This window comes from Wyeomyia smithii, chromosome 1 (genome assembly GCF_029784165.1).
Source record: "Wyeomyia smithii strain HCP4-BCI-WySm-NY-G18 chromosome 1, ASM2978416v1, whole genome shotgun sequence".
In the NCBI taxonomy this organism is placed as follows: domain Eukaryota; kingdom Metazoa; phylum Arthropoda; class Insecta; order Diptera; family Culicidae; genus Wyeomyia; species Wyeomyia smithii.
Window position 1 is genome coordinate 60,491,744 of NC_073694.1, and position 15,943 is coordinate 60,507,686.

Below are 15,943 nucleotides of genomic sequence, written 5' to 3' on the forward strand. Positions count from 1 at the left end.
GACCTATTTCAGATACTGATTAATAGGTAAACTTCCATAAGCGTTATGGTAACAATCGCTCGATTCAATAAAATCAAATTCAGGCGATTGCGCCACCGAGTTCATTAGGAAAGGTTAAAAAATGAAAGGAAGTATTTTACAGGTATTGTATTTTTGGTCTTACTGAACATAAGTAACGATTTTTGACAAACTGCATTAGGACCAAAACCTCTACACCTGGCACCACTGTACATTTTGCACTTATTTTGTCATCGTGAAAACTTGCCGATACTGACAGCCGCTGTCAGACGTTTCGTTTCCTTTTTCGCTTAATTTTTGCTTTCCTTTTGCTCGCAACAAGCAAGCAGTGTAGCGGTTTCGTATATCGTTGCTTGTACTTCCCTACATATGTGGTTGGTGTTTGTATGTGTACGCGATTTTTCGTAAAGGAAAAAGGCAACTCGTCGTCGATACTGGCCAGCAAAGAGTCGAGCGAAGCGAAAAGACCGAACGCGAGCAGTCAGTCAGTCAGCCAGCCACTAGAACCGAATCGAGTGGGGAGAAGAGAAAGAAATATTCACAAATCCAAAATGGACGAACTCTTGGTGGAAGTATGCGGCGAAAACGGAGCCAATTATAAGGTGAATATCGCTAAAAGTACCGGTCCTAGTTGGCACTTCCGGCCTGGTGGGCTCCGCCCCTTCCGATGGCAATTGGATGCGCGAGCGGGACGACCACGGCGGCCGTCACCGGTGACAGTTTGCGTGGTGGTGAAGGAAGAAAAAATTTTTTCGCCAGTGCGGAGCGCCCGTCGGACGCCATAGAAGCAAAAAGAAAAAGAAAAAACTGGCCAGTGCGTGTTCCGTGTCCGCCGGTTTGTGCCACTCGTCTGGTAGTGAAAAATTTGGGGTTGTTTTTTAAAGAGTACTGGAAAGAAAAACTCTGATCCAACCCTTAAGTAGGTTTATTTGAACCGGGTACCGCATGATCATGAACTCTCAATCTCGGAGCCGCAGACGACCTTTTACCCCTTCCTCAAAATCTTTGTTTCCTCTAACAAGCTGTCAATAGTTTTGATCGTCTCCAAGAACGTTGTCAGAGGAACCGATTTCGGGCTGCAGTAGCGGTCACCAAATGAAAACTGCTGCGCTTGTCTAGCAGGCGGCGAACCCGTGCCTATTTGACGTTTTCTGACTGTCTAAAAACTTGTGCAATTATTTGTAGATTTTTACGCAATAAAAGTTTGAATTTTTTATATTTGTGTGGGATTACAGTTTCGGGGGTGTGTATTTAACATTTACATTGTTGCTCGCTGGAAAATCCTGGGAAAACGTTACCAGCCAACATGCAAAGGTCAATTGCTTTTGCGTTGGTGTAAAAAAAAAAGATGTTGCAATGGTTCCCTCGCAGCTCGATTAACATGAGATCGTTCTGAATTTTATGCTATCACGCATTAAAAACTATTTGCTGCCGCAAAATACTATGCCACTAATTTATTTCCTTGTCACTTTTGTTTTCTTTTTCATGCTGGTGCTTCTGTTTTACCTAATCTATTTCTGGATCTGACGGATCGCTGGTACACTCCGCGTAGGGAGTTGTCACGGATGTGTTTGAGGATGGAGTTATGGTGGCATTCGAAAATGAGTAAGTTTTTTTGCTTGGTAAGCTGTTTTAGGGAGTAGACGTGTTGAAATGTGCATTTTTCTTTGGCAGCTGGCAGGAAGAATCCAAGTTTCTGTTCAATCAAGTCCGTCTACCTCCGGCCGAAACGCCGACAACTTTCTGCGAACACATGGAAGTCGAAGTGTATTCTCGGTCTAACGAGAACGAAGCGTGCGGCTGGTGGCGAGCGGTCATCAAGGTAAGCACGTTACCAGTAAGTTCTCAGTGCTGGAAAGGCTTCAATTGTTTTAATTTTAATCTGTAGATGATGAAAGGTGACTTTTTCGTGGTGGAATATCTCGGTTGGGATAATAGCTATACGGAAATCGTATCCGCCGATAGGCTACGGGTGAAAAACATAAATCCTCCGATCAACGATAAGACCTTTTTCCGATTCGAAATCGATGTGCCGGAAGACATTCGAGAATAGTAAGTATTAAACCAATTGTTTCTCTTGTTGCGAATGTGTTTTAGCTATAACGATGGTTAGTTCTTTGTTGAATAGTGCCAAAATCGACGGCGTACACCGGGAGTTCCAGAAGGCAATCGGTGCAGCCGAATGCCGGTACGTCCCGGAACGAGGCACGCTGTTAGTAATATCACGTAGTGAATCAACGCAGCGACGAGCAACCATGATACAGGAGATGTGTTTCCGAAACTTAGGCCAAAAGGTTTGTTCTCTTAGTTTTTAACAATTCTTTCAAATTGTTGAATTTTTATTTTCTCCTCCAGGTGATGCTCCTGAAACGAACGGAAGAAGCTGCCAGGCAATTAGAATCTACAAAACTACACAATTCGGGAGGGTAAGTTTGCATTAAGTTTTTCCTTATTTTAATCACTATAATCAAAGTTAGGGCCACATTCACACAAACACACACACATACTTCCACACAACAATGCACTGTAAAACAAGTTTGGAAACATCCTCTCGCCATCGATTGCATTTGCTTGCTAACAGTCCTTTGAGTGCTAGTGAGTGAAGAATCACCCGTTGAAAAAAAATAAATTGTACAGCAATAGTTTCCCCTTGTTTAATAATTAACGACTCACAACACTACCAGTCAAGCGCAGAATGTTTGAACCAACCAACCAAACAGAAAAACCATCAGAACCCGCTGCTATCTTGTTTCTTCTTTCTCTTCTATTCGTCTTGTTTCATTTCCAGAAGTTTTACTAACAATCAGAGAATTTCCGCTTTTATCGGACAATCAATGAATGAGAGGTAACAGTTCAAAATCCTATCTTCCCTTACTATTACTGCTATTGCAAAAAAAAACTGCCATTATCGATATCACACACCGCATTGTGTTTTGTTTTTGTATTTTTGTAGTTCTAAACTATTAATCGTGTAAATTACAATTATTTATGTTTTCATACTTACTGGATGTTTAAAAACTAATCTTAATATGTATTCCAACGGTCATTTTAAACTGCAGCGCAGTGAAGGGTTGGGTAACAAAGTTAATATTTTTAATGTATACATATATAATAAAAATAGGCAGATTGATTAGGCATTGAACAAAATTCAAATTTTTCTCGTAGCTTATAAAACTCTTTACGGGCTTCGTAGCCTCAATGACTACCAAGATAAAATAGGTATTTATACTTTTATGCTCCAATTAAATTAGGTTCGCCACTTCCCTACTACAAGGTTGATGGGACCAGTACTCTTTGTGGGATTTGGTTTTCTATTTCGACATAGAGGAAGTTTGTTGTTAGGTTGAATCAAGACTCGATTTGCGAGCACTTTAGAAAGCTGAGTTTATTCTATTTCATTGCTTTCTTTACAATTGAAAAAGCATGTGATTGTCCTATAAGAAGTTGGATTCACGCTAAGGCATGCCCCCAAGGAAGGACTTACCAATAAGTTGGAAACGATCTTCTGGAAGATAAAAACACACTGAAAGCTCTCATTCTTGGATGTCTTTGACTGCAGTAGAAAATTTGCCGAAGATTGAACAAGAACTAAGGGAAAAAGACCAGAAGTTCGGACGGGCTCAGTGACGATAAAGTCACTGATGTTGGTATGAGCTTTTCGAAAATAAATAAATATTTGGCTACAATTTTTCAAGCACTCACGTGCCTAATGAGAAATAACTAAATGCAAAGATTCGTATTTTCTCAAAGCGCTGAAGGCGCCTGCTTTGAATTCTTTGAACTCTAAACTAGTAGGTGGAACAACAGAATAGCCCCCTTAATCCCGGAACACTGCAGGATAACCAAAGCAAAGCAAAGCCTTGGTGCTACATTCCGATTCGGAACTTGACCTTCTGTTTACTATACACAGACTTCGCAGTCAACCGTTAAGTGTACAGGACAATTGCGGGGTTAGCGCTACGTCCTACTGACACTAACAGTCTCTTCCGAGTCAAGGCTCGAACCTACGATGACTGGCTTGTTAGGCCAGCATCGTACCTCGAGACCAGCTGGGGAGGCTGCAGGATAACCATGACAGTTAATAAGTGTATGGGTCAAGACACTTGGAAAATGTAGCAAATCAAATTGAAAGCAGGCTTGACAGAAATGACCTGAGTACGATTACAGGACTCTTCACTGATCACTGATTTGGCTCGAATTGCCCATATTTTAAATTAGTAGGTTCAGTAGGGAACTGGGTCTGAGGGATCCTTCGGGGGCATATATATCCAGGTGGTTGAGAATTTCCGTCGATTTCATCTGAACGCATTTTACCGATAAACACAGTTTAAGCTTCGAATAGTCTTTGTTCTAGAGTTTGCATTTCTTGAAACCGATAGCGTTCAGTGTTGACTGGTAGATCTGAAGGGGTTGGCTTGTGAAGAAATCGTACAATTTTTCGTTGCAGGGTACAATCATAAGAAGTTTGAATTTTTTAAAACAGACGTGGTCTAGATAACTTGTTGAGAAGTTTATTAAAGCAGTGTTTCAATTATTTTTAATTCAGTAAATTAATTTAACATGGCTCAATATTCTGGAATCTGTTTTCGGTCATCAACAGGGTGGCGAAAATTTTTTCACAATCAGATTTCCTGATTTTCCCTGAAATTTAACATTAATTTCCCTGATATTTTTCAACATTCGGCACAAAAAAGTGCAACGTGATTCAACGCAAATCTGAACTCCCAGCGAAAAAAGTATTCAGTGGGATATGGAATCAAACAGCAGATTTTTTAGTTTTCCCTGATATTGCCTGATCGAAAAATGACTTCCCTAATCTTCCAGGTTTTTTCAGGTTTTCACCACCCAGATCAACGTTGTGGTGGCTTGCAGCTTGCCATTTATTTTTAGCGTTGATAGTTTTGGCTTAGATGTCCTGGTACCGTTTAGTGCTTAATCTGATTTTGGTCGTTTGTTGCTTGTAGGCGAAGGGGATTGGGGCAAGGATTTCAGCAAAACCGTATTTAATGGACAACACGAACAGGAACAGCTGGCAGCTTACATCCGGCATGAATGATTTTCGACCCGGCGTCACGGTGTAAAGTATATGATCAAAATGCATATTCTATGTCGTGGTAATGTTCACCACAGGCACATATATCACTTTCGCTGAGTTCAATACGGTGGAGATGCAAACATGGACATAAGCCGTGACACAAACGAAATCTCGAGCAGCATCTTGCTGAGAAGATTTAGAATTTTTAGAAGATAAAGTACACAAATGTTCCCGTATTTTTCCCAAGATAAACGAAGGTTCTCAATATCCTTCGTCAACCGCAGAACTGAGACTGTCCGTAAAGACAATGTAATAATCCATGTGCTTTTTGTGATAATTCCTAGGGTATACTGAATCACAGCTAGTTTTGCAACGTAAACAGAAGTTGGATTATCGAGCTTATGGGAGACGGTGAAGTTGTTACTGAGGATACCGGAGCAAGTGGACCCATCGAGAAGCGTTCCAATTGTTTTATTCTAAACAGTCTGGAGACTGCTTGTAAAAAATATAACATCTGGATAACTTAAAGAATTTTTTCCTCGATTCAGTTGATGATTTTGTGGTGCTGCCAGCACTGGTGAGTGGCACACACCTGTTATCCCCAGCGAGTAAAAATGAAAACTCATATAGTCGAAAATTCCGGTAATAAAGAACACGCGGATTCTTCGTTTAACCGTTTTACTTAGTAAAATACGTTTAATTCTTTTTAAGCAAATATTCGCGTATACCGTCGAATAATTAGCAAACGTCGAAAATGGCACAAAACGACCATCATGAAAATGCTGCGATTATTGGTGGAGTGTCGGTGAAACTTCCAGATTTCTGTAAAAACGATCCAGTGATGTGGTTCGCACAGGCGGAGGCACAGTTCGCTTTGGCCAATGTAGTACCACACCAAGTTTCATCATATAGTTGCAAAAGTAAAACAATTCGTTATATGCCACGTAACTGATCTTGTCACGAACCCACCAGAAGTGAACAAATATCAAGCGATTAAGGAGCGATTGATCTCAAGATTCCAAGTTTCAGCGCAGGAAAGACTCGAGCGACTCCTGGGTGCTTGTGATCTCGGCGATATGTGTCCAACACATCTGCTTGCTAAGATGCAGGAGCTGGATGCTGGACTAAACGTCACGGATGAATTGATGAAAATGTTCTTCTTGCAACGTATGCCACTAAATGTGAAGACCGTGCTCTCCATCAGCGACGGTACCGTCGGCAAACTTGCCGAAATGGCAGACAAAATGGTGGAATGTCCTTCGAACGCTATGGTCGCCTCTGCCAGCGCCACCGGGACAGACGCCGTTAGGGGCCGTTCCTATACCACGTGGTCATATTTTGATCACTTTTTATAAAGCCCGGACCCCCCTCCCCGTACACCCCCCCTCCCGTGGTCTTTCGTGATATTTTGGTCAACCCCCCCTTGCAACTTTAACCACGTGGTCTTTTCATTTGTCAAGTGCCAAAAATTCGCTTAAATTTTTTACATTTCTATTATTAAACTTTCAGTACTACTAAAATGCAAAAACTGACTTGGTGTCCCCCTCTTATGACCACGTGGTTTAGGAACGGCCCCTTAGCGAATTACAAAACCAAATAGCAACATTGACTGCTGAAATACCTAACCTCAAATTATCGAGACCCAGTCGAGGTGCAGAAGATGAATTATGCTGGTTCCATCGTAAATTTAGTGCACGGACCACAAAGTGCCGCGACCCTTGCAGATACAGTCCAAAAACTAAATTCAATCGAAACAGTAGTGTACGTAAACACAGCTACCGTATATTGTTGTATGATCGTTCATCGAAAATGCAGTTCCTTATTGACACCGGTTCAGATGTATCGATAATTCCTGCGACGTAGAAAGACAGAAACAGACAAGCATCATCATTTGTCCTACACGCAGCAAATGGATCCCAGATAAATGTGTAGGATAAGCGATACGTTACTACCGATTTGAGATTGTATCGAAGGTTCAACTGGCTTTTCCTTGTAGCGGACGTTAGTTTTCCTATCATTGGTGCAGATTTTCTAGCTTCGTTCGGCATTTTAGTGGATCTTAAGCATCGACGCTTGATAGACGGGCTGACGAAAGTTTCCTCAACGGGAGGATTGACAGACGCCGCGATTCATAGCGTAACCACAGCTGCTTTGGATCATCTATTTCGGAAGCTGTTAGCAGATTTTAAATAAATAACACTGCCGACAATGATCAAAACGACAGTACAACATGACGTTACAAAACAAAAGTTAGTATATGATGTACCGAGAGCAACCAAATGCCGCCGAATGGCCCCGGACAAACGGAATGCTTCAAAAAAAAAAAGAATTTCAAGTGATGATCGACCTCGGTATTTGTCGTATCTCCTGTAGTTGCTGAGCTAGCCCGCTCCACTGCGTACCGAAGAAAAATGGTGAATGGTGATTTGTCGGGGACTATCGTGCGCTCAATGGAGTAACTGTTCCGGATCGCTACCCTGTACCACATATTCATGTTTTACTTAATGCATTCCAGGGCAAAACCATTTTTACAATGCTAGATCTGGAGAGAGCTTACCACCAAATTTCGGTGAATGCGGAGGAAATACCTAAAACTGCTGTGATAACTCCGTTTGGGCTGTATGAGCTTACACGAATGCAATTCGGTCTGTGCAATGCGAGTCAAACCTTTCAGCGATTCATGCATAAGGTTTTCAATGACATGGACTTCGTCATTGTCTTCGTGGACGACTTTTGCTTTGCCTCTAGTTCGCCAGAGCAACACTTCGAACATGTGAGAGCTATTTTTGGGCGCCTGAAATCTTATGGTTTGGGGATTAATTTTACTAAAAGTTGCTTTGCAAAAACTAGTGTCGATTTTCTAGGAAACATGGTTAACAGATATGGAATTTTACCTTTACCGGATCGAGTAATGGCTGTCTCAAAGTATCCAATATCCTCTACCGTCAAGGATTTAAGGCGTTTCCTTGCACTGTTGAACTGTTACAAGAGGTTTATTGCACGCGCATCAAATCTTCAAGCAGAGCTACTAAAATTAATACCTGAAACAAGAAAAACGATCGTTGCTCTGGACCGAAAAACTGAAATGGCGTTTGACAGATGCAAGAAAGCGTTAGCAGAAACTACCCTCTTGCCTTATCCCGATTCATCAAAACAGCTGAGCTTGCTTATAGACGCATCTAACACAGTCGCCGATACCGTGTTACAACAGTTTGAAAAAGGTAAATGGGTCCCGCTTGGATTTTATTCGGAGAAATTTTCTAGTTCGCATCTCAAATATTCAACTGTCGTGGTCGGGAGCTAACAGCATGAAGAACGATATCTAAGATTCATCTCGCAGTTCATTAACGACATTCGACACATTAGTGGGCAGCATAATATAGTTGCTGATACGCTTTCGAGAGCAGAAACGATTTTGGTTCCAACCCCGATCGATTACAACACAATAGCAATTGACCAAATTAACGATGTTGAACTGAAAAACTTGCAAAATTCACAAACTGTGATGTTTCCCGCGATAAAATAAGACCTCACATCCCGCTTCGACATCGCCAAGCGATTCTTGATCATTTCTATGGAATAGCTCATACTGGAGTACGTTCTACGCGACGCCTCATAGCAGACCGATTTGTTTGGGAAAACATGAACAAAGATGTAAAGCTGTATGTCCAAAACTGTTTGCAATGCCAGCGCAGTATAGTGCAAAGACACAACATAACATTGAAAAACTTTCCGCTTACAAGCTGTCGTTTCCGTCATATCCATGTAGATTTGGTTGAACCACTGTCACCGTCAAACGGCTATCGCTATTTGCTTACAATCATCTATCGTTTCTCCCGATGGCCAGAAGCTGCACCGCTAAAAAACATTTTAGCTGAAACTGTTGCTCAAGGTAGACTGAGACTATCACCACAGATCAAGGCAGACAATTTGAGTCTGAGATATTTCGAAAGTTATCTTAAATGATGGGATCCAAACACATTCGAACTACGCATACCATTCAGTTCAGTTCAGTTGCAGAATTAGTTCACGGTCAAACAATATGACTTCCTGGAGAATTTCGGACGCCACGCCCAACGACACAAGTAGAACCGAATTCATCAAGCGACGTTCGAGCATCTTTGGTCATTTTGGTCTATATGGTGCTGCCAGCACTGGTGAGTGGCACACCCCTGTTATCCCCAGCGAGTAAAAAATGAAATTTCATATAGTCGAAGAGTCGAAAAATAAGAATCTTCGTTTACCCGTTTACGTTTAGATCTCTTTCGGAATCCACAATTTCAATGAAAGCTTTTCTGGGAAAAAATCCAATTATGTTTACTACTATTGATAACGTATCTAGCGAAGGATTTCGTTATATTTATTTAACATATCAGATTAATGCAACCCACTTCGATGTTCATTATGTGTACTATCCGCCGTGTTTTGATTTCAATAACTTTCAAATCATGTTGGAAAATTGCCTATCATTATCACCATTTATTCGTCCAGCCGTCGTCGGAAATTTCGGATATTTCTGTATTCCGGCAAAAATGTTATGAGGTACAAAAATCTCCTTAAATGTTATAGATTTGTTTGTAAAAAAGTTACATAACGAGACCAACTTCACTCTCATTTTTATGGCGATAGATCATAGAGATCCTATGCCAAATCCAGAAAAAGCCTTCATAAAACTCGGTTTCGGGCTGCTCCTTTCTAGTCGTCCGTTACACCCGCTGCTTGGGCATTCTCATCGACAGCACACATCCAATGCGTGCGGGGTCTGCCTCGAAGTTGTCGGCCTTCATCCGGGTCTCTCCTGAATATCATCCTTGCCGGTCGCTCATCCGCCATACGTGTTACGCGGCTAGTCCATTGTAATCTGCCGTGTTTCATCAGCGTGTTTGTATGCTGTTGGGAAACCATGTTCAAGCATAACCTGCCACATCTTAGCGTATGATTCAGCCTTCATTATTATAACCTACTACCAACAAACAATAAATAACTAGTCCCAATGGGTATTAATACAAAACAGTACCAAACAGAGATATAAATTTTATAAATTTGAAACGTAAAGCTGCGATAAGCTCGGTACGCTGTTGAAAAAAAAAGAGGTTTACGAAATTTTGCTCTTTTTACTAAACGGAATTTTGACAGCCGAGAATGCTTCACAGCAACGATATCTTACGTGAGTGAGCGCATGATTTTTCCTTTTTTTCTAGAACACTCGAACACACTTGTTTACCGCGATCTGGTGTGAGAGCAGGGATGCCAGGTAATTTTTTCAAAAGTCTTCATAGTCCGCGAAAAAATGTCTTCCCACCCTTAGCCCGAAGGCTGTAGAAACTTTCCGGCAAATCGAAAACTGTCGAGCAAAAAAAAAGGTCACCACTAATGCACTTATGCAAAATTCGGGTCGTTCACATATTTTTAAATGTCTTCACATGTTTTCTCCAATGTCTCCACGTTGTCATCACAAAAATGGATGTCTTCATCGTACTCTCAAAATATTTTTCACGTTATTGTTACGTGAAAGTTCCTATACTTGTTCATTTTCTGTCATTTTGCATGACAAACATAACATCTACGTGAAAATCTCTTGCTTGCCATGGTTAATCACGTACCATCTACGTGAACTTGACAACGTCAAACAGGATGCATCACGTGAATTCTCTGAATAACCAGAAATCAAAATGGTGAAGCTGTTGATTCTGAACATAAAACAGAATTTCTGGATGGTTTGCAAATAAGTGAATTTTCGAAAAATCCTAATAAACTCGAGACTTGAGCTTACAGGTTTCACACAGCTTCAGCTCGAAGGTGGAAGAGTTATCTGAACAAAAACAGTTGCAGCGGACAATAACAATCCCCGGGAATGTCGTAATATTTATCAGTTTTTATGTTGTTTTATTCATTTACGAATTTGACGAAATACCTGAGTGATATCTGATAGGAATCACGTTTTACGAAATGTACAATTTTCATTTATTTCTCTAATTTTTATAAGCTAGGAAACGGGTTTTGAAATTATCAAAATATGTTGCGTAATAAATCTGTCAGGAATGCAAATTCGTCATATACCATTAGATGAATTCTACGTGAAACTCACATGAAATGCATGCATCTACTGAATAAGTTTCAAAGGATAATTCATCTCACCAGGTCATGATAAACTCAAATGACAATCACGTAGAATCTACTAGAAAACGATAGTGGAAAATATTGACGTAACTTTTCCGGTAACTATAACGTGAAAAATATTTAGAATGTAGGCTAAATGTCTTCCAATCTGGCATCGCTGGGTGTGAGACGATCAACCAACTGCCTGACTCTTTCAGTACCTGAATAATGTCAGTGCTCATTATTCCGTGCAAGAACAAGTGACATTTTGCTTCACAGCAGTGTTCACAGCAAGTGAACTTTGTTTTCCGTTTCGGTTTATGATTTCTTTTTAGCTGCGTACTAGCTTCTAGAAGAAATTTCATTACCTGATTCAGTGCCTGAATTTTACATGGGATTGAGATAGGAAAATGAATTCTTTTTTGAACTGCATACTGCGCTATAGATGAAAATCAAACGCAGATGAAATTTGGTTGTAGGCTTGTTGAAAACCAATGATGTCACCGATAGCTCTGTAGTTGGTGCGCCGAAATAGCAGTTGCAGCGCAGATAACATCCGCAGGTTTCTGGATGGCGCGTGCAGGTTGTTCAGGCGGAGATTGGCTGGGCCATTGCTCGGTGATGTCAAAAGCATGGCGCGCGCTGTTTCTCGGTAAAGCTGGTAGCGACCCTCGTATTGCGAATATTGCGCATTAGCTGCTTCCAAGGAAACATTCTAAGGGCGTAAAGCACAAACCGACTGTCGACACTCTCAGTTGCCTAGAGGCTTTAGCAACTATGAATGATATCTGATATATTGAAGGTAAGTTTAGAAAATGGGAACACTCATTTTTGACTCTCTGCACTGGAGACCCATTCAACGTGTAATCGAGGTGTAGCGGACGGTGCCGTCTGGTAAACGTTATCATATACATTTGTCGGGGTTTGGTAACATGCAATTCAACTTACACCAGCTTACAAGTTGAAGATGAGTAGAGTCTTCGACGTTGTCGATTTCATTGAACAGCTTCAAGTTGTCAACGAATGCAAGGTCGACACATTCCAACGAATGATGCAGTTCCCAGGAATACAGCAGAAACACCAACGAGCTGTACAAGATTCTGGAAAACTATTTCCAGAATGGAGTACTTGTTTACAATCATCGCAGGAGTACCGGCTTCATCCTGGGTCCAGTATTGTGGAATGCCATGTAAGACGCACAGTGGGACCAAACTGAAAAAAGACGGACAAAAGTCTTTTTCGACGTTTTAGTATATAGGTGTCTTCGGATAAGTTTTCTAATATTTTAAGATATTCGTTGAAAATGTTATTAACCCTTTATAAGGTAGTGGTAACTATATTGCCACCAACAAAATTTATTTTTTTCGCTGCACTAAGAATATTTTTTTTTAATTTGGCTTAACCAAAGACTTCTAAAGGTGTCTTAGAACACTTCAGTTTTTTCTAGGACTGCTAGAAGTGTACAATATTGATTTTGGGATCATTTTTATGTGAACAAACCGCGATTTTAAACCGTCTTTGAGAAATTCATTTTTAATTTGGTGAAAATCCAACAAATTGGTAAGTTTTTCACCAGGAGCTTTCTATTCAGGACCTACTGTGTTAGACTATGTAGTTTTTTCGTTAAAATACATGGTGTATTGGATGACAAATTACCAATTTCTCGTAAAACTTTTTTCTGGATACCATGCTTGTCATTCTCCTCAGTGTGTGGAAAGAGCGGAGAAAAAATTCATCGCTCACTTCCCTTTCAGTATGTGCCTGCATGTAGCAAATGGTTTCACCACATTACTTCTCTCTCCACCCCAAAGTGTCTCAACCAACTTACAGAGAGACAAACACACTTTCAGCTCACCCCAGATCTGATAGAAACAAGAGGGGTGAATCACTCTACAGAGAATACGCAGGAGTACACCACAGTGTCCCCTGGCGAGTAGTCAGGAAAGTTAAAAAAAACCTACCGGGCAAAAGTGTAGCCTTCATGTAGCTACACGAAAACGAATTCGACATAAGTAAACTCGACCGGCACGGGCAACGCAGTTCATTTATTATTTCTCCCAATCCATTTCTATTCTGCCATGCTCAAGAAACAAACTGTAAAGAGCACCGCAGATGACTCTGCTGTGTAATAATTGTGCGTAATGTCCATACGTGTGAGAAAGTACACCATAGTTCATTGTCTCGCAAGAGAGAGATTTTAGATTTCACAGCGATGCTTTCTGGCAGCTCATCAGATAAAAATCGTCCGTTGTTCTCCTCTAGCATGAGCGTTGATTTGCTCTTTAGTGTGAGAGCAGTTGTTTCCGCAGTGCAAGTATGTTCTCCTGCACTCTAGAGATTTTCTGAAGACAAAAGACAAGCATGCTGGATACCACTTGAAAAACCCTTTACTTCGATCTTTTCCATGCAAAATTAATAAAGTCCTACTGTTATATTCTAATTACCATGATTTTTCATTTTTCATTTTTCACAAAAAATCAAGCTTACAATGCAGCTGCAAACAAAAATGCTTCCATCGTTTTTGGGGTTAACGGGCAGTGGCAACAATGTTGCCACCAAGGTTTGTGCGGTTAACGGGCAGTGGCAACTGTATTGCCACCAACATCGTGGCGTTAACGAGCAGTGGCAACTATATTGCCACCAATGTTTTTGGGGTTAACGGGCAGTGGCAACTATATTGCCAACATTTTTTTTTAATTGATTCAATAGTGAATTTTTTAACAAAGGTACATTTGTGTTGTTCCTTCTATGAGGAATACGTTTTATTGAAGTTTATGTCGATTCCTTGCGTAGTTTTCCCGGAATTATTCTCGAAGACACTGAGTGTTAAAATTGTAAGACCGTTGAGATATACACACTTAAAATTTTTTGCCGGGTCTCGGAAATTTATTGCCGAGAACGGCACCACTGAGTCACATTTTTTCGTGAATCTCGGTTCACCTAACTGATATTTCGGCTCGTTAATATTTTGTGCCGAAACTTCAGTTAGGTTGAACCGAGATTTTCGAAAAAATGAGACAGCAGTCATTTTTTTCTAACCGAGCACTCAGTGGTGCCGTTCTCGGCAAATATTACCGAGACCCGGCAAAAAAATTTAAGTGTGTAGTTTAATTTCTGTCAACACCCCCTTAAAATCAATTTATTGAGTTTCTTGAGTTTGAATCGCAGTTAATAGAGTTGACATATTCTGCAAAGCTGTAGATATCATCAAAATACACAACTTTTCTTGAGACTTCAATATCGTATATCGAATTGTTAGTTCAGAAAATTAATTTTGAGTCAAAATTTTACTCATTTTTCAATTTATATATCTCAATGAGAAGCACTTTTTTGCAGCCAAAATTAGCGTCATTTAACCAGTTCTATACACTAGAAGTGTATATTTTCGATCATATCAATCACATTTCTGATGACCTGGTACCGTGCTGGATCGAAACCCGTACAGTATCGAAATCCGTACACCTTGATGTTTTTCTTCAGTTTTTAGCATTATAAAAATGAAAATTCATATGATAGTTACATGTACATGTCCGTTGAGCTGTTGGCCTTCTGTTAAATTAAACGGAAACGTTCTTCAGATAAAAACGATTTTCAAGTGGGATATAAGTGTTTTACTCTGTGAATCTTTTTGAAATTGATGGAAAAGGTAAGTCTTTGTCATTTTCGAGCTGTATATTGTTTGGTAAATAGTATAAATTGTATTTATTCAACAAAAACAGTGCCGTACGGATTTTGATTCTCGGTAATTGCTTGAATCGAAATCCGTACAGCGTGTGTATCATGCATATATTGTTGAACTTTCTTCTTGTTTTCAGCATATAACGGAAGAAAACAAGTATAAATATACGGCAAACAATTCCGAAGGAGCTGTGACTTAGGTGCGCAAGGAAAAGTCGCACCGGGAAGCTTCGAGAGGTTCCGGCGCTCCGGTTATTACGAAACGCTACGAAAATTGCTCTATTTTAGCTGATATAAAAAAATAGAAAACCGTGTTGAACTTTAGGAACCAATTGATCCTAAAAATATATTTATTCGTAAATTTGAAGATAAATTATAAATAAAAGATGTTCATTTTTGTACTTCTATATCTATACAGATTTTGATCTATTGTATGGACTTTAATCCAGTTTAATCGCGTGTGTGCGGATTTCGATTCAAAAGTGTACGGATTTCGATTCAGACAAAAAACTGTGTACGGATTTTGATTCAAAACATGTTCTATTTTAACACGATTTGTTCGAGTTTCGAATTGATTTTAATCGTTTTGCTTGAAAATAGTGATAAAATATAAATAGACCTATAAGTAAACATGTCAGTTTAAAGCAATATGTGATTTCTTGGTTTTATATTGATCGTCGAAGATTATCATGTGCTTAGGTGTACGGATTTCGATCCAGCACGGTATACGGATTTCACACTAACTCGACCAGATGTTGGCAGCAATCTCTCAGAATTCCATGAAACTTTTGTATGTGTAAGCCTTTCTAAACTAATCTAATTTGCGAGTCACTCTATACTAATACAGGTCAGACTCGATTACCCGAAGACTCGATTATCCGGAGAAAGTAGTTCGATTATCCGTAGTATTTTTTTTTGTATTTCAATAAAGTACTTTTGTCTTCCGGGTCATTGGGAGGTTCGAGGATGTCCATAATTGTAACGATACAAGCTCCGTTCTGTTAAGTCAGTTCGTTTTTGGCAGCTTTCTTGCCGTTCCTTCAACCAATTCTTACTCAACAAATTCCAAAAACAAGGTAGTATGGTTTTTTGTTGCCGATGAGGACAACCGCT

General features: G+C 40.1%; 1 protein-coding gene across 1 annotated transcript; it reads left to right on the forward strand.

The window, feature by feature from the left end:
• Positions 1-317: 317 nt before the first annotated feature.
• On the forward strand, positions 318-14,989 carry LOC129719018 (fragile X messenger ribonucleoprotein 1 homolog). The gene is made up of 8 exons (XM_055670325.1): positions 318-620; positions 1,571-1,623; positions 1,693-1,840; positions 1,907-2,070; positions 2,147-2,312; positions 2,374-2,444; positions 2,807-2,863; positions 14,968-14,989. Exons 1-8 carry the CDS (start codon positions 405-407, stop codon positions 14,972-14,974), a joined length of 882 nt encoding a protein of 293 aa, XP_055526300.1. The 5' UTR covers positions 318-404; the 3' UTR covers positions 14,975-14,989.
• Positions 14,990-15,943: the final 954 nt, after the last annotated feature.

Excerpts from the sequence above, each read along its gene's own strand:
- LOC129719018 (XM_055670325.1), top strand. The coding sequence starts at position 405 with ATGTGTACGCGATTTTTCGTAAAGGAAAAAGGCAACTCGTCGTCGATA. Across the intron at positions 621-1,570 it reads AAAACGGAGCCAATTATAAG|GGAGTTGTCACGGATGTGTT; the intron begins GTGAATATCGCT and ends CACTCCGCGTAG. Across the intron at positions 1,841-1,906 it reads GGTGGCGAGCGGTCATCAAG|ATGATGAAAGGTGACTTTTT; the intron begins GTAAGCACGTTA and ends TTTAATCTGTAG.